The sequence below is a fragment of the Gracilinanus agilis genome, chromosome 1 (assembly GCF_016433145.1).
Source record: "Gracilinanus agilis isolate LMUSP501 chromosome 1, AgileGrace, whole genome shotgun sequence".
In the NCBI taxonomy this organism is placed as follows: Eukaryota; Metazoa; Chordata; class Mammalia; order Didelphimorphia; family Didelphidae; genus Gracilinanus; species Gracilinanus agilis.
Window position 1 is genome coordinate 191,416,007 of NC_058130.1, and position 25,950 is coordinate 191,441,956.

Below are 25,950 nucleotides of genomic sequence, written 5' to 3' on the forward strand. Positions count from 1 at the left end.
TATATATATATATATTTATATATTTATTTATATATATTTATATTTTATATATAGAGATCATTAAGTTTAGTGTATACAAAGAACGATATTGTTACAAATACAATACTGTACTTCTCCCCACGCTTTACAATAAGTTCTATCTCACCTTCTTTACAGAACAAGACTACAACTTCATAGTCTAGGTACTGTGCTAATATGTACAAGAAACCTCACACCCACACTGTCATCTTCAGACACTGCCGAGATTCAGGAAAGCATAAATTAAGAAGTCCTGCACTCAAGGAAACCCAAACGGAAGAGTTGACAATGGAAACGATTCAAACCAATGAATGGATTTTTTTCCCCAAACCTGAGGGAAACGGAGGCAGATTCAAGGTGGTCCCTTATATGTAAACACTGACAACAGTTATGCAACTGGGTCAAACCCCCGTGAAGGGACAAATGGATGTTTTCTTTTTAATCCAACAGATTATGGGAATGTGTCTGTGTATTATCGGATGTGTATAAGTATTGGGTGGGTATGTATAGAGTGGGAGAAGGAAGTATTGGAAGGGTGTACAGAGTAGGAGAAGGAAGAAAGGGGAGGTAGCAATTTACTCTGGGGTCTTTGGGGGACCTGTGCTTATGGAAAATGTGACTTACCTTTTGTGTGTTAGTTCTCAGGAAAATAAACCAGTCTATTAATAAATGGTAGCCAGCCCTTCTGGGCATTGCTTCTTCCTCTTAAGTCTCCCTTGCTGGGCAGTGGCAACTGTTATTTGAGAAGTGAGCTTGGGTTCCCAGGTAGTTTAGGCAGAGGCTTGTCTTTTACCGTCCCAAACTCCCAGGGGTCAAGGGGTGGCTCCCTGCAAGCCTCACATGCAATAACTAGAGCTGGACTCTTATTGTCATCTCCACAGAATGAGAAAGAGGTAAATAAATAGGGGAGTTGATACCTGACATTGGTCACCAGCACTGTTTAACCCCTCATGGAGTAGCTTTTCACTCAGGCAACTTTTGGGAAGGCTGCTCTGTACATAGTCTTCTCAATTATACATGGTATTTATCATATTTACATATATTACTATATATAGGGCTGTTAAGAAAAAACTTTTATTTTAAAAAAATGTGATCTTTATAAACTAAGTTGCTAACATTAAGAAAACTACCCATGAACCACATCACCTCTGCCCATTGGTGGTCAGAAAACGTCACTTGTGATAATCAGCATTCACAAACCTGGAGCAAGGGACTAATTTTACTTAATGTGAATGGTGGGCCATTAAGACAGTTTTCTTCTTAGTCTGATCTATTCACTAAGTATGTCATTTCTGTTTTTCTTAAACCTTTCCGGGATTTTATCAAGGTTAACAACAGGCAATCCACTTTTTCTCCCCTTCCTTCCTTGGAATCTCCCTTCCCTTGAAACATTCACTGAGCACCAATTCTGGGTAAGGCATTGTTGTAGGAGTTGGGGTGAGATCTAGAGCTGGTGAGGAAAAAATGGGCGAGAGGGCAGGACAATCTGTTATTCAAGCACCATCAAAAGCCAATGCCAGAATTTTCTCTAGAAGCAACAAATCGGGAAGGTGTTTCCAGTATAGCTAGGGCAGCCCTCACACAAAGAGGGACTTTCTACCATGGTGTACTTGGAGTGAAGTTTAGGAGAGGTCTTGACCTCCCCAAACAACCACCTTTAAATTCTACCATTATCCATTCATTCTTTTTAAATTAAGATATCTTCTCCTTTGAACTTTAATCACTCCCAAAGATACATATTAAATCCGTAACTCTTTTTTGGAGGAAGAGTGAGGAGAGCCTGACCTGTGATTTCATCAGGAGACTTTCATTGTGGAAACTCTTCACTGATCTAGGTGAGCAACCTTCTTCCAGGTATAATCTTAGCTTTTTTGGGGTGGGGTCAGTGACTTATCCCTTGTTTTTTCCTGATTCCAAACAGACTACTATTGCACGTGGATCCCCAAACATCTAATACACCTTAGCATGTAATGCTTTCCTCACAAGAGAGCTCTCTTAAACAAGAGGGTGGCAGACCTATGAAAGGAGATGAAGACCAACTTTGGCCGCTTCATAATTTTCAGCCTAAGGCCAGCCTTCAGTAGAAAGTGACTTCAGGGCTCCTTTTATCACTTACACATTTAATTTTGAGGAATGGGTCATTTCTTTCCCAATGGTGTTATCTTAATCTGTCTGGCTTCATTTCCCCATCAAGCAGGTGCTCTAAAATTGAAGACTAACCGTTTGATAATTTCAAGATATGGGACTCCCCTGAGTTTAGGATGAAACTGAATTGATAAAGAGCCCCAAAGAAAAGCAGATTAGACCTTCTCGTAGTAACTTCTCCTGGTGGAGATGTGGGCCTATTTTTTGGTTCTTATATTTATTATTTTCATTCCTTCCCTTTTCTCCTCCATGGCAATAAATAACCACTACCCCCAGTTTGCTCACTGAATTCCTATGTCAGCAGACATAATGAATAAATATCTTAAAAGCAGAGGACAAGGGGTTTTATATTAATATTAAAAATATATTAGTTTTTCTTCCCCTGATTCCACAGAGGTCACAAACAAAATAAGACAAACTCCCTCCCCCTCCCCCAAAACAAAACAAAAAAAATTCAAAACAAAAACAAAAAGAACCAAAACTACACCCCACATGAAAACAAAAATATTCTTTGGACCAAGAATATGTAAAAACTGGCTCAGAATAACAGTATTACTGAGACGCCTTTGCTGAACTAAGAGTCCATAAATATGAGGCACCTGAATAACATGAGGAAACATTCAACACCAGGTCAACTCTCTCTCAGATCCACAAGGCTGGAAAATGAAGCTTAGACATTCTCAGCCAGGGCCATAAGGTCCCCTCCATGCTCACTTCTGTTGCGTAGGGAATGTTCGTGTCTCGTTGGTCCCGAGGAGAAGAGAAGCTTGGTTCAGCTTATGGACCAGAGGAACTTAAAACTTAGGAAAGGAAGAGATGGATGTTCTTCTAGGTAACCAGACAGGATCCCTGTTTTCAAGCCAGCTTAGGGGCAGCAGCTTCATTCAATTCACTGAATCTGGGAGAGCTTGGTCAAAAGCCTGGGGGGAAAGTGCCTCGGGAGTGCGAAAACTAGGAAGTGCCTCAGTTAAAAGTGGGCCAAATGCCCAAAGGACAGAGTGAAGATAGAATTTCAACCCATATAGCCCCTCTAGGGACCAGGAAAGGATGGACATTCCAGGAATGGTGCTTGGGCACCTGGCATCTAAACTTATAACCCTGGTGGAGTGGGATGGATGAGATGGAGGGTAAGAGAAAGGCCATAGGTGACCCCTTTTGGTATTTGTTGGCTAGTGACGTGGTGTAAACTCAGCGGGCCTGAGAAATCTTGACGCTAGCTGCAAGGCCCATTAAAACCACTTTCAAAATGTCACTGCTCCCTCTCCACCCCCTTTATCTCCATGGCCTTTTAAGATTTATATTTATAATAAATAAACATATTGCAAATTAAAGACCAAACATAGAACCTATTCAAAACCTGCTCAGGAACTCTGTGAAGAAATCGTGAAGAGTAAGCCCTCAATCTGCTTTGGTCAATGAAGATCCTTAAGATATGTGGTTTGGTTCCCCATTCCCCATCCCGTACCCACACACGAACACCGAGAGAGGACAAGAGCACCGAGAACTTCCAGCTGCTGGGGTTTTCAGCTCTTACCATCACCCCCGTCTGGTAAGCCTTTTTGTGAGATCCAGACACCATGAGAAAGCTAGTTCCCCCTTCGGTTCTCTACCCCTTCTAGGATGCCAGGCACGCTGAAAACGCCGAGCAGGTACGTTTGTTGGGAAGATCCGGGCAGCTCTCCCTTCTGCAAGGAACTACACACATGAAAACATCACTTGTATTTGGGGATGGGGACTGGGTGAAAGATGGAGCAAGGGAGAAAAAAGGGGTCCTCATGGATACTTTTCTTCTGGTGCGTGACGAAACATCGTGTGTGAGAGAGAGAGTGCAAACGAAATATCTCCATGGACACAAATATGCAGCACTAGAAACATAGCCACTAGCGAGGAGGTGTCCTCCATGCATGTCGTGTAGGTGAGGAGCTCAGGTCTCAGATGTAAACAGGCTGCTCTTGTGCCGTCAACAATCTGTACATGGCGGCTGGCATGGTTTTCATGTGAATCTGGGAGGGAGGGGAAAAGAGAGACACAACCAGTCCGTTAAGCAGCACCCACAAAGCTAAAAGTTAGAAAGCCATTTGCCTATAAAGCAAGACCAACTGGGAATTCTCTGCCTAGAAGAAGAGAGCAGGTGAGGGGATCTTGGTCAAGTCAACATGGAATTCCCAAGTTCTGTATTTTATACTTGTTATATGAAGAACATCATGGAATTTCCAAGTTCTATATTTTATATTTGCTATATGAAGAACATTATTGTTGTTATTCAGTTGTTTTGGTTGTATCCAACTCTTTTGGGGTTTTCTTGGCAAAGATATTGGAGTGGTTTGCCATTTCCTTTTCCAGTTCATCATATAAATAAGGAAACTGAGACAAACAGGGCCAAGTAGCTTTTCCCAGCATACTATAACTAGTGTTTGAGGTCAAATTTGAACTGGAATCTGCGTGACTCACCGCTCTAGCCACTGTGTCACCTAGGTGCCCAGACTCTTAGCTAGTCAAAAAGAGGAAAGTCTTTAGAGCTAGAGGGAATTGGAGATGTCATCTATTCTAATACATTCATTTTACAGATGAGAAAACTGAGGTCTAGAGTGATTAAGTCTAAAAGATTAAGATTTACTCCAGTTCCCACAGTAGTATGTAACAGAGGTAGGATTCCAGCTCAAATCCACTGGCTCCAAATGCCCCATACTTTCCACTAAGCCACACTGCCACTTAGTATGTTAGTGTAATAAATGTAAAATAAAATGACCATTGAATACAAAAGAAGGTCTAGTGGGAGAAACACTAGATACAGAGTCAGGCAACCCGGGTTTGAATATTTCATCTTATTTCTCTCCAGCATTTTACGCAGAGCTTAAGAAAAAAGGGAAAGGAAAAGATGAAAAATACTGTGTGGCTGTTGCTTCAGATTTTCCCCCTTGTCTCAGAAGATACGAATAAGAACATGAATCAATAATAAGCAGTGCTCATGAACAAAAGCAAAAAGCTTCGGGGAGCTTTGTGGTTGCAGATGTGGATGCAATATCATTTGGTTTTACTTAGCTATTTTCTTTGATACAAGGGAAAACTCACTGGGGATCAGGAGGAGTTGAAGGGAGTATGATAGCTGGAACTATGATATAAAAACAAAAGTCGCGAACAAGATGTTCATTTTTAAAAAGCTACAGGAAGTAAGAGACAAGTGGGTCTCTCTTTGTTAACATTTAAAAAAAACCCTTCCCTTCTGTCTTAGAATCAATACTGTGTTTTGGTTCAAGATAGAAGAGGGGAGTAAGGACCAGGCAATGGGGATTAAAGACTTGCTCAGGGCCACAAAGCTAGGAAGTGTCTGAAGCCATTAGATAATTATTTTGTTTTTCTTAAACCAAAAATAACTTGTGGAGTCACTTTTGAATCCTTGAAACATTTACTGGAGCCTCAAAAAGTTATATAAAGATGGGCTTATATAAAACAGTAATTATACCATGTAAGTGGTATTGAGAAGCTAAGGATATTGATCATTGAAGGATACCATTCATGTAGTGCTGTGAGCTCAGTGTTCTCCCACTTCTCTCCTATTCTCAGACCACCTTCAGCTGCAAAATTCCTATATTGTTATTCCAGCCTCCTTATCTCCAGCCTTTGGTCAAGCAGTCAGGGTTGGATGGGACCATGATTCAAAGCCAAATATCCTACTTGACAGTGATAGCTGGCTGAACCTATTACCTGAGGTTTTAATTCCCTTTGTTACAATTAATATTATCTTGAAAGTGATTTTTTATTATACTGGATTATTGATGAGGACATAAATGAATAAATAATAAAAATATAAAATAAACATTTTTCAAAGTAGAATAAAATGATATAGAGGTCAATGATTCTCTTGATGACCAGACCCGAAGCTCAGTCAGGTAGATCAATAAATACACTTTTAGGAGCTTGTTATTCAGCCCTTCCCTTGAATATCCCCAAACACCTCTAACTGGTAAATAGCTAATTAGGAAGTAGCCCATCAAATTATCTAACCCTCTTCATCCCCATGCCATGGGAACAGGGTCCTTGTCCTTTTCATTTATTAACTAAATTTTGTTAAAAGAGAAGGCATTCTTTGGGATTCTAGGGACAAAAAAAATGTCAAAACAGTAGACTGGATGGAATCTCTGATCCAGAACTCAAGACACAGTAATGCACAGAAATGCTCACTGACCCTTATATAGAAATTAACAGAGTATATGAAAAAAATTCTCACACCTTGGAGGCCTTCAAAATTGTAGTTTACGTGTTTGTTGACCCAATTCATCCTGTCCTTGTAGGATATTCTTATTAGGATAATACCAATCAGGTATAGAATCAGTCAGGCTGGGGTGGCCATTGGAATTCCCCCATTTGCCAAAGTATATTTCATACTTATAACCGAACCCAGTCAAAATAGAGGGCATTTTTATATTATGTGTATGTCTGTGCATAGCCATACACGTGTGTGTATCTGTATGTGGATGTATGTAAAATATATTAAAAACACACATGCATCTATAAATACATATGTTTGTGAATGTATGATGTATATACATAGGAACCTAAAGATGATTTTCCATTGGTTTAGCCTTAACAAAACAATAAAAATTGTTAAGCTTAATGTGGAGGCCCAAACATTGGGCCATAGGAAGCACCTCCACCTGAAAAGGCCACAAACATAACAAAAATAATGATAACAATGGAAATAACAAATAGAAAAATAACAAAAGATTAAAAAAGAGAGAAGCTAATAAAAGCCTAGATGAAGAGGAGACCAAAAAGAGACTTAATTTTACTTAAAATAGAAGCTCCAAGCTACCAGTTATTGTCTTTGTCACCTGAAGAGAGAATAAGGTTTCCAAAGCACATCTCTTATCTTCTTTGATCTCACAATAACCCTGTGGGACAGGTGTTATTATTATTCCCATTTTATAGATGAGTTAACCAAGGACTCAGAAGTCTTGCCCAGGGTTTTACAGCTAGCATAAATTTGTGGTAAAATTTTTTTCTCCTTTTTGTCTCCAGGTTTAGTACTCTATGACATTTTAAATGCCTTGATCAAATCAAAGGATGGGTTAAAATTCTAGCAATAGAAAGCTACCTTAGGTGTGAGAAAAACTTCCCTGATTATCTAGAGTTTATTAAACACTGGGATGGAAAACCAAGGCAGCATAAGACACCACCCCCAGATATCTCCGAGAGTCCTCTGGCCAGGATGGTTTACTTACAGTTCTGCCCAGTGGCCAGGTATACCGACCCCTTTCCAACCCTACGGATCCTAGCTCCTACCTCCCCAACAGCATTGGAGAGAATGTGCACAATCTTCTCATGAGGTGTGGCTACGACACTCTGTCCATTGATTTCAATGATTCGATGTCCCACTCGAACGCCGCCCCTCTCTGCTATCCCTCCTCGCATGAGGCTGCAGATCTGGTGAGAGAAAAGACCCAGTTAATCCCTGTTAACTCAGGAACCGCCATCTTCTCTGATGAAGTAGCTATCATCTGCAAGGAAGAAAAAGGGGCTGAAATTTCTTCCAGTCATCTTCCTTCCACTAAAAATATGGCTTAGCTAGTTAAACTTTCCATATGACACTCTGAATCACAGAATTTAAATCTAATTTTACACTATACAGTCATCCCTCACTATTTCACGGTTCACTTATTGCAGCTTCACTGTATCACAGGTTTTAAATATATATAAAATATATAAATATATATAAAATTCTGTATTGCAGTTTTCGCTATATCATGGGTTTTTGCAGATGACTACAGTACTGTACACAATGGAAATGCAGTTCACCACTACCGTTTGTGCAAGCCACGTGAGAATGTACATGGCACACTATTGATTGATGAAAAGCAACCAATCACAGTGCTGTGTTCTGTATCCTGGGTGCTGATTGGCTCAGTGACTGTAGCACTGTTGGCATGGTTTGCCAATGTGAGATTGTACATGGCACACTATTGGTTGATGAAAAGCAACCAATCACAGTGCTGTGTTCTGTATCCTGGGTGCTGATTGGCTCAGTGACTGTAGCATCGTTCTGTTTGCTCTCCCACACTGTGCCTCTCTCCTTGTCCACTTCATATCGACATCTGATCTCTGCTTGTCGTGTTGCTCTGCAGTGTTGTGTTTTTGTGAAGTTTTTGTAAAAATCTGAATTTATTTCAAGCACTATGCCACCCAAACGTTCCGCGCCTTCTAAGGCTTTTGGCAGTGAAAGCAAGTGCCCCAGGAAGATGCTTACCATCAAAGAATAAAATAAATATAATGCTGCTGCTTTGAGGATTTTTACCTATTGTGGGGGGGTCTCTGGTACATAACCACTGCCATAGGTGAGGGATCACTGTATGTTCGTTCTGAATGGTCACAGCTAAGTCAGGTCTTGGTATAAAGAGTGATTTCTTCTGGCCATTTAATGGCTCATCCTTTCAATTCTTAATTTTCTATAATAGATTATTTTCCTAAAGGTCACAAATTCCCAAATTCAAAACATTTCCCCATATCCTGGCTAGAATTTGATGAATAAAAAAACTGATTGCATTGTGACATCGGTATTACTAAAAGGGTCCATCACATAAACACACACATATTAAGAATCTTTGTAGGGGGCAGCTAGATGGCTCAGTGGATTGAGAGCCAGGCCTAGAGACTGAAGGTCCTAGGTTCAAATCTGGCCTCAGACACTTCCTAGCTGTGTGACCCTGGGCAAGTCGCTTAACCCCCATTGCCTAGCCCAAATAACAAACAAAATTAATATAGAAGGATACATATAAAAGATATTAGGGTTTAAAAATTAAAAAAATAATCTTTATCTTAGAGAGTGAAACAGAATGGAGAAGAGACCTAAAGGAAGAAGGATATTGTAATGAGTGGGTAGTAATGAGGACTGCTATTAGGATAAAAGAGGGATAGAAAGAAAATGTAATTGATAAAGTCTTTCAGAGAAGAGACTTGTGATTTTGTCTTTGAATCCCTGGCATCTTGTTCAGAGCTTTTTTTGACTGGAATTATAATTTTGTTGGTCTTGGGGTAAAAGGTTCCCCTTTGCCCCAAGAGGAAGGAGTAAAGAATTGACTTTACCAGTGAAGATCAGCTTCTATGCTACAATATGTCTTATTTACTTGGGACAATAAGATGTTAAGTGATATGCCCAGGGTTAGTCATCCAACAAGCATTTATTAAGCACCTACCATGTGCTTTGTGTTAAAGTGTTGAGAATACAAAATAGGGAGGGAAAAAGCTTCTCCAAACTAGTCAGCAAGTATCAGAGATGAGACTTGAATCCAAGTATTTCTGGCTCCTAGACTATCTTTTTTACCAATCCATACACAAAATGGGTCTTAAATAAACGCTTGTTCATTGAGTGAGTGAGGAATATAATAGATTTTAGAGAAAGAACTGATGGCACTGATAGCTAAATGAATATAAGAAATAAGAAATGAAGATGATTCAAGTTTAAAGGAGACTGGGCATAGTTTGGTACTTCTGAAACAATGAAGTCAGGAGAAGGCACAGAATTAGGATGCAGGTGACAGGTTGGCTGGGTGCATGGATGGGTTGAGTTTGAGGCACTGCTCCATCTAGGTGGAGCTGTGGGTCTGCAGTTTGGAAGAAAGATCTGTGCTGGAAATCTACATTTAAGAGGGATCTGTGCCTGCGCAATGGTTTAGTGTCAATATTAAATGTCCTTGAGTTTATGCAATAGTCAGCCTGGAATTTAAAAGTATAATACTACCACCTACAAACCAAGGTCATTTTTAAAAGGAAAGGAATGCTTGATCTTCTCTTGGCCATTTTTTAATTCCAGAATATGGTTTTTTTATTTTAAACAATAAATAAACATTTAATGAAATCATCTAAAAATTACTTAATGGTTCTTGTTGGTTTTTTCTTTTTTTCCCGTTAGTCCTCAAGGCAGGTAGATTCCCTGGGATTGTCTCTGATCTCCCTGACTGACCCAACTTAACTCCAAACATTTTCTGGCACTAGAAGGAAAGGTGAGTATTTTTTTAATGTCCTAGAGAAAATGGCATCATTGGTGAGTTGTTTCAGCCATGTCTGACTCTCTGTGATTACCTTTGGGGTTTTCCTGGCAAAGATACTGGAATGAAAATTTGCCATTTCCTTCTCCAGCTCATCTTACAGATAAGGAGGCTGAGACAAATAGTTAAGTGACTTGTCCAGAGTCACACAGTTAGCTTCTGAAGCCACTTTTGAATTCAGGTCTTCTGGACTTCAGTTCATTATTTCACCATAAATTAAGAGAAAAGAGGAAATACTATATGAATTAAAAAAAAGACTCAGACCATATAGTTTTTGCTGATTTATTTGCTCCTTTCAAAAGCAAATAGAGGAGGGGCCCATAAAATAGCAATACTTTGCCAAGAGAACTTGTGCTAATGTATAAAGGACATGACAGAGTACAGCAGACTGTCTTTTGAAGGTCACTAGGATTAATATCTAAAGCAACTTTTGGAGAAAAAAATGCAAAAAAATTTCTGAGGGGAAATTAAGCTTGTCTAATACATCAGGATACTTTGAGGGAGGAAATAAGTTTGTGGATAAAGTGAGAAGCAGTGATTTCATTGAAAAAGGAGAACTCCCAGGTGAGGAAATTGCCTTTACCAATAAAAGTTGGTACCTCCTCTACAATTTATATAATCTTAGAAAGTTGCCTAGACCAGAGACGGACAGACTTTCTAAAGAGGGGGCTGAAGGAAAGGAAATGCTCATCTGTCAGTCTGTTTCTAAGGCAACTCTTTCTAAGTTTCATTGTATTGTATCCTACTCATTGTATTCATCAGATTAGGAATAATGTCTCAAATCTGGATAGAACATTTCAGGGGGCTACATCTGGCCTGTGGGTCATAGTTTGCCCATCACTGGCCTAGACCATTGGGAAAGAGTGATCACACAGCTAGTGTATATCAGAGGTGGGACTTAAACTCAGATCTTCTTGGTTTTAAGACTTGCTCTATCTGCTACACCAGGGCTATCTCCTGAGAGTTGGTGAATATAATTTAATTAAACTTGGGCTTTCACAATGTCTTTGACAGGGTTCTTGCTAGCAAAGGCCATTCAAAGTTTGAATTTTAAAGGACTGATTATAACTTTCTGTCCTGGAGAAGACCATAGCTTAGCCACAGAAAACAAAGAGAAGGGACGACCAAACTCTGACAAACACAGGCAAGGTGGCTATCCAGAAGGTAGCTGGTGATGTAGGACTAAAGCTTACAACAGAAAGAGGTGAGGGCTGGATATACAGGGTGTCCCAAAAGTCTGAGTGCATTCTTGAGCTAGTAAAGCTTAACATAAATAATAATAACATAATTATAATAGAAAGAACTATGTAACAAATCATTATATTATATAGAAATTATTATAATATATACAAATCATGTGATGATATATAATAAATTATAAATAACATAAATAATAATTTTAAAAACTATTTCATTAAACCCTGTATAGCTTTGAGAGTTGTCTGAATAAAGATGATACTTGAACCTACTAGAGTTGACAAGATCAGGAAGGCCTGAGATCCACAAAGAAGAAGAGGAGATGGAAGAGGTAAAAAGAATTTAAAGGCACAGCTAGTGACTATCAAAGGCAGGATTTGAATGCAATGCTTTCTTTTGGACTATTTTGCCCAGCTCTGGAGAAAATATTTATCTGACCACTGGGATAGTTATAAAAACTATCCCAGTGGTCAGATTTTTACTTAAAGCTTTTACTTAAAGCAGTCAGCCTACAGTGGCACTGATTAATCTCAATCAGGATAAAATCTAGTGAGGAAGGGAAGATGAGTTTAAGTGTGCTGATTATCCCACTATCTGCGTTTCTTTCCAGACATGACAGACTTAAAAAAACAGACAAACTGGGGGCAGCTGGGTGGCTCAGTGGATCGAGAGCCAGGCCCAGAAACCTGGGTTCAAATATGGCCTCAGACACTTTCTAGCTGTGTGACCCTGGGGAAGTCACTTAACCCCCATTGCCTAACATTTACCACTCTTCTAAGATGGAAGGTAAGGGCTTAAAAAAAAAACCCGACAAACTATATTACATTTCTGTTGGGGTTTCTGGCAAGTATTCGGTTGGTAATACTTACGATTCCATTCTGGACACTGAAACCCAGCTGGTATCGGAGATCTGGTCTTCTGATCAATACGGTGGTTACTGGGGGGCATCTCACAATGTTCAGCTTCACTCGAGACTGATTCTTTAAACCCTGGGAGAAACCCACTAACATGGTGAGGACGAGAGCCAAGCAGCAGGGGAGACAATAATAAAGCAAAAAACAAATCCCAACAGGCATAATTTTTTTTAACAATGTTCCCCTTCCTTCTCTCCACATTCCTGCCAACCTGTTTCTCATACACAACATCCTCTCTCCCATCTCAGTGTCTCTGATGCTCAGAATGTCCTCCCTCCTCGCCATGGCTCTGGCAAATCTCTTCCTTCAAGCCTGGGTTCCAGCGCCACCTTCTATATTCCTCTTTTCCAAAGGCTCTATTGGGGGACGGGGAGGCTCCTTCTATTTGATTTCTATTTATTCTGCATGTATATGTACAGAAGGTAAATTCCTTGAGAATGGGGATTGTCTCATTCTTTGTCTTTCTATCCCCACGACAGTAGCAAAGTATGCAAAGTACGTGGCACAAAGTAAACCCTTACTCAATGCTTGCTGCTCATCTAAGAATTGTTTTTGTTCTGCCTCTCCTCCCCTCCAGTCCTCTGGTAGAATATAAGCTCCACAAGAGCAGGTTTTATTTTTTCTTTGTATTTGTAACCTTTCTACCCCAAGCCCTGTGCCTGCTACATAGTAGGTGTTTAATAAATGGTTCTGAATTGAGCAGTTGGTTTTTCATGAATAACAGCAGCAAGCAGTATGATACTGATTATGCATGTGAAGTTGTGGGTAATTTCTTTGGAAAAATGGACGGTTTTCTAGGAAAACATGAAAACACTGTTGTCTCTTGTCATTCTATAGACAACCGTCATGTGAACTCTTCTAGAAAGACAAAATATTGGCTAAACACAATTTGCCAAAGGCTCCTTGAAATGGGGGAGTGAGGGGGACGGGGAGGGGATGCTTTTGGGGGTGAAAATTCAAACTCTACATTTTCCTCTTTTGCAAAGCAGGTGCATCAGACTGGCACGACCAACTCCCAGTTACCATCTGTGGCTAATTCAGAACCCCTGGCTTCTGCTCCTCCCAGCTGCTGCGTGCTAGTTTGGCATTTTATATTGCTTACTGGCACATACACATGAAGGGATGGGGAAAAACGGGGAAGGGAGGTGAAACCTGACTTGGCTAATTCTACCCCTTGCAAGAAGGTAAGAGGTTTCATGGTGAGGGCAGCCTGTTGTTGAGACAAATGAGTGAACTGAAATCTGGAGGCAACCATGGCTTTCCATTGTCTACTCTATTGCTGCCCAATCCTTACCTTATTAGAGTAAATTCTTCTGTAACAAAACCAAACCAAAACAAAATATTCACAACCTAGAGGATTAACAGTCTCCCTTTGAGGCCTCATTAAAACAATCTCTCCTTTCTCGTTCTAGCTTGAGACCCCTTTCCTTTTTGTGTAGCTGGAAGAACTAGTCTATGGAAGAATCTAGCCATCACTGCACAATTTATCCCTTTTAGGAAAGCCCCAAAGCTGATTTACTTTTATTAGACAATGCATAGAGAACCAAGGGAAACATTTTTAAATCATAAAAGAGGAAAGAATTGGGTTTTCTCTTCATTGTCTTTTGGATCATCTATAATTTGCAGTCTTCAGAAGCTGTTTTCATTATTTTATGTCATAAAGCAAAATCATTTTTCATTCTGATTTTCTTTTCTTTTTTTTGTAGGAGCCAGTGGAATTTCTTTTGGAGGGTAGTAATGTTTTATTTTTTTCCAATTATATGTATAAACACTTTTTAACACTGATTTTTTTTAAAAGTTGGGTTAAAAATTCTTTTCTTTCCTCCATCTTGATTTCTACTATGATAAATGGAAAAACCAAGAATTACTTTTTTCATAATGACTACTAAAATTGATGAACTCTCAGTTAACGACAACAAAAAAGAGAAATACATTATCAAAATGGAGATGATGATGAATTTTCAAGTAAGGAAATCTATGTGGGAATATTATATTTACACAAGTGTCTATGTCATGGTAATAGTTTTGTTTACACAGCTTATGTGTCATGCTAGTAGTTGAAAGTGGTAAAAATGGTGATAATAGGCCCAAATTGATTTATAAATGTAATTAACTATTATTTAAAATGCCAGTGAAGCTACTTTATAGAAGTAGATAAAATTATAACCAACTTTATAATTGAAGAACAAAGAAATAAGAATATCAAGGAATACATCGACTAAAACAGATGAAATAATATTTGAACTACTGACTTAGAAATGAATCAAGCAGTAATTGTCAAAAACTATTTGGTATTGGACAAAAACATGCTCAATGAGCAGAATGGAGATTCTATAAATTGTTATTTATAAAAGGTTAGAGTGCTTAATAAATAACATTAATATTTGTAAGATATTTTTCTCACAATAACTCTTTTTAAAAAAAACTTTTACCTTCTGTCTTAGAGTCAATACTAAGTATTATTCCAAGGCAGAAGAGCAGTAAGGGCTAGGCAATTTGAGGTTAAATGACTTGCCCAGGGTCATACAGCTATCTGAGGCCAGATTTGAAACTAGGACTTCCTGTCTCCAGGCATAGCTCTCTATTTACTAAGCCACCTAACTGCCTTTCACAATAACTTTTTTTCCCTTACTTTTTTATTGTTATTTATTTCTTTTATTTCAATTACTGTCCATTCATTAGGCCAGTAATGGGCAAACTTTTTATTTATTTTTTATTTTTAAATTTTCATTTTGAATATTTTCCCATAGTTACATATTTCATGTTCTTTCCCTCTCCCCCAAGCCCCCCTAACCCCCCTTAGCTAACGCACAATTGCACTGGGTTTTACATGTATCATTGATCAAGACCTAATTCCATATTACTGATAGTTGGACTAGAGTTATCATTTAGTGTCTACATCCCCAATAATATCCCCATCAGACCATATGTTCAAGCAGTTGTTTTTCTTTTGTGTTTCTCCTCCCACAGTTTTTCCTCTGAGTGTGGCTAGTTTTCTTTCTCATAAGTCCCTCAGCCTTGTTCTGGATCCTTGCATTGCTGCTAGTAGAGAAGTCCATTATGTTCGATTCTAACACAGTGTTATCAGTCTCTGTGTACAATGTTCTCCTGGATCTGCTTCTTTCACTCTGCATCAATTCCTGGAGGTCTTTCCAGTTCACATGGAATTCCTTCAGTTCATTATTCCTTTTAGCACAATAGTATTCCATAACCAACAGATACCACAATTTGTTTAGCCATTCCCCAATCGAAGAACATTCCCTCATTTTCCAATTTTTTGCCACCACAAAGAGTGCAGCTATAAATATTTTTGTACAAATCTTTTTCCTTATTATCTCTTTGGGGTATAATCCAAGTAGTGCTATGGCTGGATCAAAAGGCAGATAGTTTTTTTTTTTAATTTTAAACCCTTAACTTCTGTGTATTGACTTATAGGTGGAAGATTGGTAAGAGTAGGCAATGGGGGTCAAGTGACTTGCCCAGGGTCACACAGCTGGGAAGTGTCTGAGGCCAGATTTGAACCTAGGACCTCCCGTCTCTAGGCCTGGCTCTCACTCCACTGAGCCACCCAGCTGCCCCGCAGATAGTTTTTTAAAGCCCTTTGGGCATAGTTCCAAATTGCCTTCCAACTTTTTAAAAAAATTGATTAATTAAGAAAATTTTTTTGTGGTTACATGATCACAATAACTCTTAATGTTATGGTGGGAATAGGTTTGAGGAGTATTTACACTGGATAAACAAAAGTAGAATAAAAGTGCATTTTGGCCAAAAAAAAAAAAAAGAGAAAAGACCTGAGTATAATTGTTAGTCCTGAATATGGCATTATATGAGCCACAGTCACTAAAGGGAAGTGATAATAGAGTTCTTCTCTGATCAGAGAAGTGAACACAGTATGGTCACCTAGAGAGAAAGCAGTGTAATGGCTCAAGTGCTGTATGAGGCATGAAAAAGACAGGGTTAATGGATGATTTCCTGAAGAACTGGAAAGACCTCCATGAACTGAAGCAGGACAAAATAAGTAGAACCAGGAGAACACTGTACGCAGAAACTGAAACACTGTGGGACGATCAAATGTAATTGGCTCTGCTACTAATAGCAATGCGATGATCCAGGACAACCCTGAGGGTCTTATGGCAAAGAACGCTATCCACATTGAGGGAAGGAGCTGTGGGAGCAAAAATACAGAAGAAAAACATATGATTTATCACTTGTTTGTATGGGTATATGATGTGGGGTTTGGGTTTTAAAAGATCACTCTACTACAAAAATGAATAATGTACAAATAGAATTTGAGTGATAATATATGTATAACCTAGTGAAATTGCTTGTCAGCTCCAAGAGAGGGGAGGAAAAAGGGGAGGGAGAGAACATGAATCATGAAACCTTGGAAAAATTATGTGTAAATTTGTTCCTGGAATAAAGTAAAGGAAAAAAAAGACAAGGTTTAAATATAGCTCTAACATTTAGAAGCCGTGTGACTTGTGGGAAAGTCAACTGACCTCTGAGCCTCAGTTTCCTTATCTGTAAAATGAAGGTCAGGACTAGAAGGAGTCTGACATCCCTTCCAGACCTAAATATATGATTAATGTAAGAACTGATTTTATTGATCATTTTAACAAAGAGGGAGTATGTAAGAAGGGAAAGGGAATAAACATTTATTCAAGCACCTTACAGAGTGCTAGTGGCTTTACCAACACGAATTCAAATGATACTTACAAGAACGTTAGGAGAGTGGTGCTATTATCATCCCAATTTTTTATAGTTAAGAAAATATGGCAGTTGGAGATTGACTTGTTACAGGTTACACAGCTAGTGTCTGAGATTGGATTTGAATTTAGGACACTAGCATCTTCTAGGTAGTGAAAAATTCTAAGTGGATGGGGAAAGAATGAAGGAAAACCTCTCAAGGTTGTGCAAATGGACAGAAAATTGACAGGCAAACTCATGGTAATATGTTTAGGGGAAAACACTCCAAATCATATTTAAGGATCAATGGTAATCTGAACTCTGTTTTCTGCAGTGCTTTAGAGTGGAAGGTTTTGTGGGGAATAGAATGAGCTCCACTTTGAACATAAATTGGAGCTATCTCTGATCAGATGAATGTTTGGTTTTTCTCATGAAAATGAGAAATGAAAATGGGCTTGTGAAAGCCCATTGTTAAACATTAAATAGGAGCAATCATGCCTTAGAAATCCACAATTGTCACAAATCAAGGCTTTATTTATTGTTTTGCTGTCAATAGCTGTGATAAATTTTTATTTATTTATATTAAATTTTATTTTTTAAAGTATTTATTAAGCACCTACTCTGTGCCAGACACTGTGCTGATCTCTGGGGATCCAAAAAAAGGGCAAAAGACAATCCCTGCTCTCCAAGGATCACAGTCACATAGGGGAGACAACAGATCTGAACACAAGCTGAAATGTGGTAAAGAAGGAGGGAGGGTAGGCACTATAGGGGCATTATGAAGTTCAAGGAGTATAGCTTTAAGAAAGCATTAATAATGCAGAATAAACTTAGAAGTGTGTGTGTAGACTTCTATCCCCGCCATACCCACCTGAACCCCACCAGCCCAAAAGGTTAAGCATCTTACCAGTACACCCCTGAATTGCCCTACAAACATGGCTTAAGGTTGGTGGAAGGCTCCAGGAATGAAGTCATCACCAGTTTGAAGGCCTGGGGATATAGGCTAATAATAATAATAATAATAATAATAAGTTGGCATTTATAGAGCACTTTAGGATTTTCAAAATACTTTACCTTACTTATTCTCTCTCTCTGTTAGTTAATGGAATTCATATATTAAAGCAGACTGGCATATTAGGGAAAGAGTGTAGGATTTGGAGTCCCAGGACCTGGATTCAAATCTGTCCTCTACTATTAACTAGCTGTGTGACCAATGGGATAGAATGTGATGAATGAAAAAGCATTTCCTAGGGCTCAATGGAAAGAAAACCAGGACTGGAGATGGGAGGTCCTGGGTTCAAAAGTAACCTCAGACCCTCTCTAACTATATGACCATGTTCTTAATCCCAATTGCTTAGCCCTTACTATTCTTCTGCTTTGGAACTGATACTCAGTATTGATTATAAGACAGAATTTTTTTAGTACTTATTTTTTTAAGTATTTATTTTTATTTTACTTTTTAAAAGTATCTATTTAGTGTACTGTTTTAGCTGGGGAACACAACCAGAAAATCAAGATAGTCTCTTATCCTAAGGAGATTACATTCTAAAAAGGGGAGACAACAACCCAGGCAGTTTGAGCTGCAAGCCAGCAAGAAGAAAAGAAGCTTTCCATAGGGAAAGCAGATGGCAAAGGATCTTTCTAATGTCATTTCCACTGATAAACCTAAATGTTTCTGACACTGAACCACATGATAGCACCAAGTACTTTCCTGGTGGAAAGACCTTTCTGGGCCTTCAGTTAGCTGCCTAAGTGTTGCCTCATTGATAGAATTAAAAAAATAAAACAGTGGTTCAGGAATTGGAGAACCTGAGCTCAAATCTCACCTCTGAACTTACTTCCTGTGTAAGATACTGGCCAAACCAACTGTTCTCAATGGACAATAGTAAAATGAAGACGGTGGAACTAAATGGGCATGGGGGTCCCTTTTAGTTTTAGAGCAGGGGCTTGTAACCTTTTTTTGTGTCATGGATCTCTTTGGCAGAACCTATGGACCCCTTCTCAGAATAATATTTTTTAATGCATAAAGTATATGTGATTTCAAAAGAAACTAAAATAATTTAAATATTTTAATAATTTAAATATCAGTTATATTTATATTAAAATATTTAAATTATTTAAATTATTGTTTATAATATTTATTTTAAAAAGAAAAGTTCATTAACTTCAGTTCCAGATTCCAGAAAACCCCAGCTCTCTAAGATTTCTGATTCCTTTGCCATTTAATTTCACTAGGGCTCAGTTTTCTCTTCTGTAAAATGAGTCAGTTACCTAAGGAGAACTCTAGGATTCCTCTAAATTGATAATCCTATGACCACCATATTCCTTCTCTCTCCCATAAATCTTTCCTCTACTCTCTGTTTATGAAAGTACCCTTGCTAGAAAGATTAGTCTCAAGCAACTGAATGAATGAAAAATGAAAAATGAAAAATCTGCTTCGGAAATGCTTCCCTCTTCCTCTCCCTGCCTTTTGTGCCTGTGCCAAAGAAGATTGGCAATTTTCTCCTAAGCAAATGAAGCCATGTTTACTTTGAAGAGGTAGGTAGAGCTGGGTTGTTTCAGGAGGGAATGTTCCAGCTCTCTGCTCTCTGGCTTTATGCTGATTCAGAGTGAAAAGATCACTATTTTGGAGTAAACTGCTTTGTGGAATACTTTAGTCCTGGCTAGGTCAGTTTACCACTTGTGCTCATTTCCAAACTTCTAATTCATTCAATTGGGTTAGACCAGGGAGTTAAGGAGGTTGAAGTTGTTGGTTTAACCCATGTTAGCCAGTTGGTTTTCCTCTGTGGTGAACATAATACCTTCCACTTATCCTTAGCCAGTCATTTCTCAAATGTATGTTATTGGCATAAGGGGACTAGGAAGGAGAAGAATTTCTATCCTATAATGATAAAATTTATCTATAAAATTTCTACCCTATAATGATAATATAATGATAAAAATTATCTAAAAATTTGGAATCTATTGTAATGGACTAGCGATGTGACCCCTGGACAAGTCACACATACTCCAGTTTGCTTCAGTTTCCTCATCTGTAAAAATGGCTAGAGAAGGAAATGGCAAACCATTCCAGTATATTTGCCAAGAAAATCCCAAAATGGTCACAAAGAGTTGGACATGACCAAAATGACTCACCACCAACGATATAAGATACATAGAGTAGATAATATCTGAGGTCCTTGGCCAAACCAGGAATTCTTGTTTAGCGTCATGGATCTCTGGCAGTCTGGTGACGTCTATGTAGACTCCCTTTTCAGAATAATGTTTTTGTTTTTAAAACCTTACTTTCCGTCTTAGAATCAATTCTATATGTTAGTTCTAAGGCAGAAGAGCAATAAAGACTAGGCAAGGGAGGTTAAGGGATTTGTTCAGGGTTAAATAGTAAGTGTCTGAGGCCAGATTTGAACCCACATCCTCCAGGCTCCAGGGTTGGCTCTCTATATACCAAATCACCCAGCTGCCCCCTCAGAATAATACTTTAAAATGCATAAAATAAAATATATATAGGATTACAAAGGAAATGGAATACATTTAAATAGAGTTATTCAAAGAAATTTTTTTAAATTCCTAGGTTAAGAACTCCTGGACTAGTCCAACCCCTTCATTTTACAGAGGAAAAAAATTGAAACCTAAAGAATTTAAGTGATTTGACCAATGTCACACCATTACTAGGTGTTTGGGACAGGAGTAACTGTTCATTCTATTAGACCATCATTTCCAAGGTTTATTCATAGATAAATTTTCCTTGGCCATTCCCAGGATCCAGTCGGGCAAAAACTAACACAAGATGAAAAGACTAGTATTCAAAATCCATCTCTTTCAGGGTCTAGTACGCTATGGCTAGCTTTTCAATTGATTTTTTTATATGCCAAGAGCTGTTTAGGGTTCCTGTTCTCAGATTTCATTCATGGGCATCTCTACTGCTTAAAAAATATTAATTTGAGTTAGTTTCTCTCAGTATGGGAGCTTTGATTCTGTTTAATTTTAATTCCACCATTGCCAATATCCTTGTCTGTTTCCTCGTTATTTGGGGCTCATCTGTTTTCTTAAGAGATTCAAGTCTTCTATCACTATAATTTAGTTAATGGTCTCTGGTTTGCTTAATTTCGTGGAGATACTGATGAGAGTCTCCCAGATTCTCCCAAGGCTCTCAAGTATCCCTGTAAAAACTTCTGTGTAAGCAAACTCTGTGATACTTCTTAGTGGTACAATGGGATGAGATTCTGTCTGGGTAAATGTCATCAGAAGAGCTTGGCATTATGCATGGCAGAGTATCCTCTAATTCTCCTCTATTTACAGAGATGAGGACACACCCCTCTGGACCAGTTCCATTTCTGGAATGCTGCCAATTGGCATAGGGGTCCCAAACTAACTCCCCTCTTTTCTCTGGTCCTTCCTCAGGACAACCTCTGCCTTTTAACCACTATTTCAGTGAAGGAATGGGGACTGGACCTGGTATAGAGAACACCTGACAAAGGAAGTGACATGCCTAGAATCACACAGCCAATTTGGATCAGGAGTGGGATTTGAACCCATATCTCCTATGTTTTCCTGATTCTGATCTAGCTCTCTACCCATTATGCTTAGCTACCTCTTATTTCTAAGTGCCAGGCCTGGAGTCAGGAAGATAACATCTTTTTGAGTTCAAATCCAACCTATATACTTCCTAGCTGTGTGACCCTGGGCAAGTCACTTAACCCTGTTTGCCTCAGTTTCTTTGTCTATGAAATGAGCTAGAGAAGGAAATGGCAAACCACTCTAGTACCTTTGCCAAGAAAACTCTAAATGGAGTAATGAAGTCAGACATGACTAAAATGCCTGAACAGCAAAGATAAAACATAAAACTGTTCTGAGACCTTTGAGACATCTTGTATAACCTAAATTTATAATGTAGAGGCAGAAAGGTACAGTAGAAAGGTCTCTAGATTTGGAATCAGAAGACGTGGGTTCAAATCTTGGTTTTGCTTATTACCTTTTATCCCTATGCCAAAATACTCTCTAGGCCTCAGTTTTTGCTTATGTTAAAAACAAGAGGGTGGAACTTGATGGCCTTCCAACTCTTAATCTATGATCCTTATGCTCTCTCATTTAGAGGTGGCTCAGTATAGTGACTTGGGAATCAGGGAGTCCTGGGTTCAAATCTTAGCTCAGAAACCATCATGAGGGAAAAGCTATCTTTTTCAAAAGCAAAGCACTTTGCCAGCTAATTCTCTGCCTGAATATACAATTACAGACCACAAAATTTAGATTGTATGAGTGTGGAGTTTTAGCATTACTGCAGCTGGTAAGTTTGCTGGCACTTACATCTTCTAAGGAGGGCAGGCTCACTTCAGAATATTTTGAGCTGAACACACATAAATGTGTTTATTTGGAGCTTAAAAACAGGAAACATTAGAACCCTTCTCTATTTTGATGAAAAGAATTATCAATAGAACAGGAATTATTTTAGTAAAATTTACAATCCAGGTCTAAATGTTATCAGAATGTTTGCATAATTTTTAAAAATACCATTTTATTTATACTTTTGCTTTTGTATTACCTACATTTCCCAGTGTACCCTATCCACTTCTCCTACAATGGCAGTCGCCCCTTATAATAAAGAACAATCTGTAAAACTAACCAATATAATTAAAAAAATCTGAAGTGAAATAGCTCCCATACTTCTGCAAAAGTGGGTTTATAATAAACGCCTTCACATATATGTGTATATAAATACTTGCCTTCTTTATATTAGAATGAATACTAAGGGTCATAAGGGCTAGGCAATAGGGGTTAAGTGACCTGGCCAGGGTCACACAGCTAGGAAGTGTCTGAGGCCATATTTGAACCCAGAACCTCCTGACTGCAGGCCTGGTCCTCTATCCACTGAGCCACCCAGTTGCCCTGCCTTCTTACACTTCTTTGAAACATTTTCATTCTAAAAACAGGCTTTTCCCCATACCTGAGGGATTTTCAATCATATTCTCTCATGCTATAAGTTAGCAAGCTTTACAGCAAATTAGAATCATTGTTTGTCTTTGTTAAATTCATGATAAGAAGGAGCCCAGGGTAGAGAAATCTCATTTTTCTATGTAGCTAGATGGGGCAGGGGATAAAGGGCTGGTCTAGAGCCAGTTAATAATGAGAGCTAATAGCTGACATTGACTCGTTGCTTACTACATGCTAGAAGCTTTATAATTATTTTCTCATTGGATAATGAGATGCCCCAGGAGGTAGGCTCTATTATTATTCTCACTTTGTTGTCATTCACTTATTCAGTCAAGTCTGATTCTATGACTTATGACCCCGTAAGTCATAGCACTCCAGGCCCTTCTGTCCTTCACTGTCTCTACAAATCTGTCCAACATGGTCATGTTTGTTGTTTCCATGACACTATCCACCTCATCCTTTGCCAGCCCCTTCTGCTTTTGTCTTCAATCTTTCCCAACATCAGAGTCTTTGCCAATGACTTCTTCAGTTTTGTCTTATCAAGATGTGGCCAAAATATTTAAGTTTCAGCTTCGTTATTCGACTTCCAGTAAATATTCTGAATTAATTTCTTTAAGTATTGACTGATTTTAATCTTACTTTGCAAATGAGGAAACTGAGGCAAAAAGGAGGTTAAACAACTTGCTTAGGATCTCATTGCTAGTATCTGAAGCTGGATTTAAACTCAGATCTTCATGATTCCAGGCCCTGCAGTCTATCCACTGAGCCACCCAGCAGACCTTAGTTCAAATTTGCCCTCAGATAATTACTAGCCATGTGACCTCTGGACAAATCACTTCCCTGTGTCTCAGTTTCCTCATCTATAAAATAAAGATAATAATTACTTCCACCTCTTAAGTTTGTTGTAAGGATCAAATGAAGTAATATTTGTAAAGCACTTTGCAGATCCTAATGTGTCATATAATGCTAGCCACTATTATTATTATTGTTTTCATTTTCATTATCTTTCCAGGAAATAGTTACTTTATTTGGCCTGTTCTTAACCCTCTTATAAGTCTCAGCCATTGACTTAGATATGGGTGGGAGTTGCTTTAAAAAAATTAATTTGTCGGCTAAATAAATGGTCAGTAGTCCCCATGACAACTATGGATTGGTACCAGCAAAATAAGAAAGATGGTGGGAAGAGAGAGAGAGGTGTAGAGGTGCCACAATGGTTTCTATAGTAACAGAAGAGCAGAGATGCTCCAGTAGGGAAGGGGAGGCTGAGCTCTGGACCCTTCCTCCCCCTGAAGATGAATCTTTGGAAGGACTGCATGGGAGGTGGATAGAGGCAACAGAGGGAGGGGGTGGTGGATGGGAACCAGAAAAAAAAGCAAATACCAAATTGTTTTCAAAAATAATCACAAATATCAATGTTCAACAGAAGCATTCCATGGTAACATCTACAGTATTCTCCTTTGGCATCATAGCCTCAAATTTCTTGTGTAAAATGTTAGTGGGTGCTAGGGCCAAAATGGGGGACTCTGGGATGAAGTGTTCACAGCCCACGTCCAACGTGGGCAAGGGACTCCCCCTCTGGAAGCCTCAGTTTCCTCTAGTTTTAGCCCAGACCTCTGATTTCATCAATGTGAGGGACTCTCCGTAAGGAAATTCTATCAATGTAGCCATTGAGAGTTCTGGAGAATTGGTGGTGTTAAGAATCACACAGGCAATATGCACCAGAGGTAGGATTTGAAGCAAGGTCTTTCTTCCTCCAAGGCAGGGAAAGCTCTCTATTTACTCCTCCATACTGCCTCTCACTACAGCCCTTGTTGTTGTTGAGTCAGACTCTTCGTGATCTCATTTGGAGTTTTCTTGGTACATGGTGGAGTGATCTGCCATTTCCTTCTCCTGCTCATTTTGCAGATGAGGAAACTGAGGCAAACAGGGTTAAGTGCCTTGTCCAAGATCACACAGCTACTAGGTGTGTGAGGCCAGCTGTGAACTTGGGTCTTGCTGACTCCACATCCAGGACCACCTCGCTGCCCAAAATCCTCATGGAGGTTGAGGACACTGATTCCACTACAGCTTGAATGTTAAGTGGGCACTCTACCCTTTGAGTGAATCCCAAATCTGCTCCCCTTGCTCTAATGATAAAATAAAGACAATAATACTTGGCACTACCAAGCTCTCTCCCAGGATTGGTGTGTAAAAAGTGACCTACAAACCTTAATATTTCACATTTCATAGGGCTTTAAAAACACCTATTCTCACATTAAACACACACGTATGTATATGGGAAACAGAAAATTCACCCTATAGTAAAAGCGCAAATTTTCATACCAGGAATATTTAAGAAGTGAGCAACATCTGATCGCTATTCATCCTCTATTCTAAAGAGAATCCTTCAGAAACTCTTAGGTATGGAGCAGAGATGTCACGCTTATAGCCAGCAATCCTGTGTGCTGCCCAGTTCAGATTGAAATGTAATTTGCTTAGATTTTACCACTCTTCTGCCTTGGAATGGATACTGAGCAGCAATGATAGAAGATAAGGGTTTAAAAAATGTAATTGGGAAATATTTAACAAAGCAAATACAAAGAAGATAAGGTAAATTTGTGGTTTTCTAAGGCAATATGTGCTCTAAAAGAATCTATTGCTATTTTACTGAGGCTGCTTGATGTGTTTAGTGTCGAGCAGAGGTTCTCCATCTGGGTCTGTAAACTTGTTTTCTCAGTATTTTGAAAACTGTCAGTGGGTTTGGTTTTCTTTGCAATCCTATGTATTCTATTTTATATTATGAGAATTGGTACCTGGGCTTCATCAGATGGCCAAAGGGGGTCCATGACCAGCCAAAGGTCTGCTTTCAGGTAGAGTATAGGTTCTGCAATAAACCTGCTACAGATCTTCGAAAATGGGTACCAGAGGCATTATTTTAACATGATTTTGTCCCTCCTTCCCCCCCAACCCTGACTTTAAGTTTCCTTTATGTGTTATGTTCCCCCATTAGAATGGAAACTCCTTGAAGACCATGATGGCCT

The 25,950-nt window shown here is 38.9% G+C and overlaps 1 protein-coding gene across 1 annotated transcript in view; it reads right to left on the minus strand.

Annotated features, from left to right (window-relative positions):
* Positions 1 to 4,094: 4,094 nt before the first annotated feature.
* Positions 4,095 to 25,950, minus strand: part of APBA1 (amyloid beta precursor protein binding family A member 1) — an 81,051-nt gene continuing 59,195 nt past the window's right edge. Inside the window, exons 10-12 of the mRNA XM_044657360.1 lie at positions 12,272 to 12,391; positions 7,447 to 7,587; positions 4,095 to 4,166 (exon numbers count right to left, since the gene is read on the minus strand). Coding sequence (XP_044513295.1) covers positions 4,095 to 4,166; positions 7,447 to 7,587; positions 12,272 to 12,391 — 333 coding nt within the window. The remainder of the gene's footprint in view (positions 4,167 to 7,446; positions 7,588 to 12,271; positions 12,392 to 25,950) is intronic.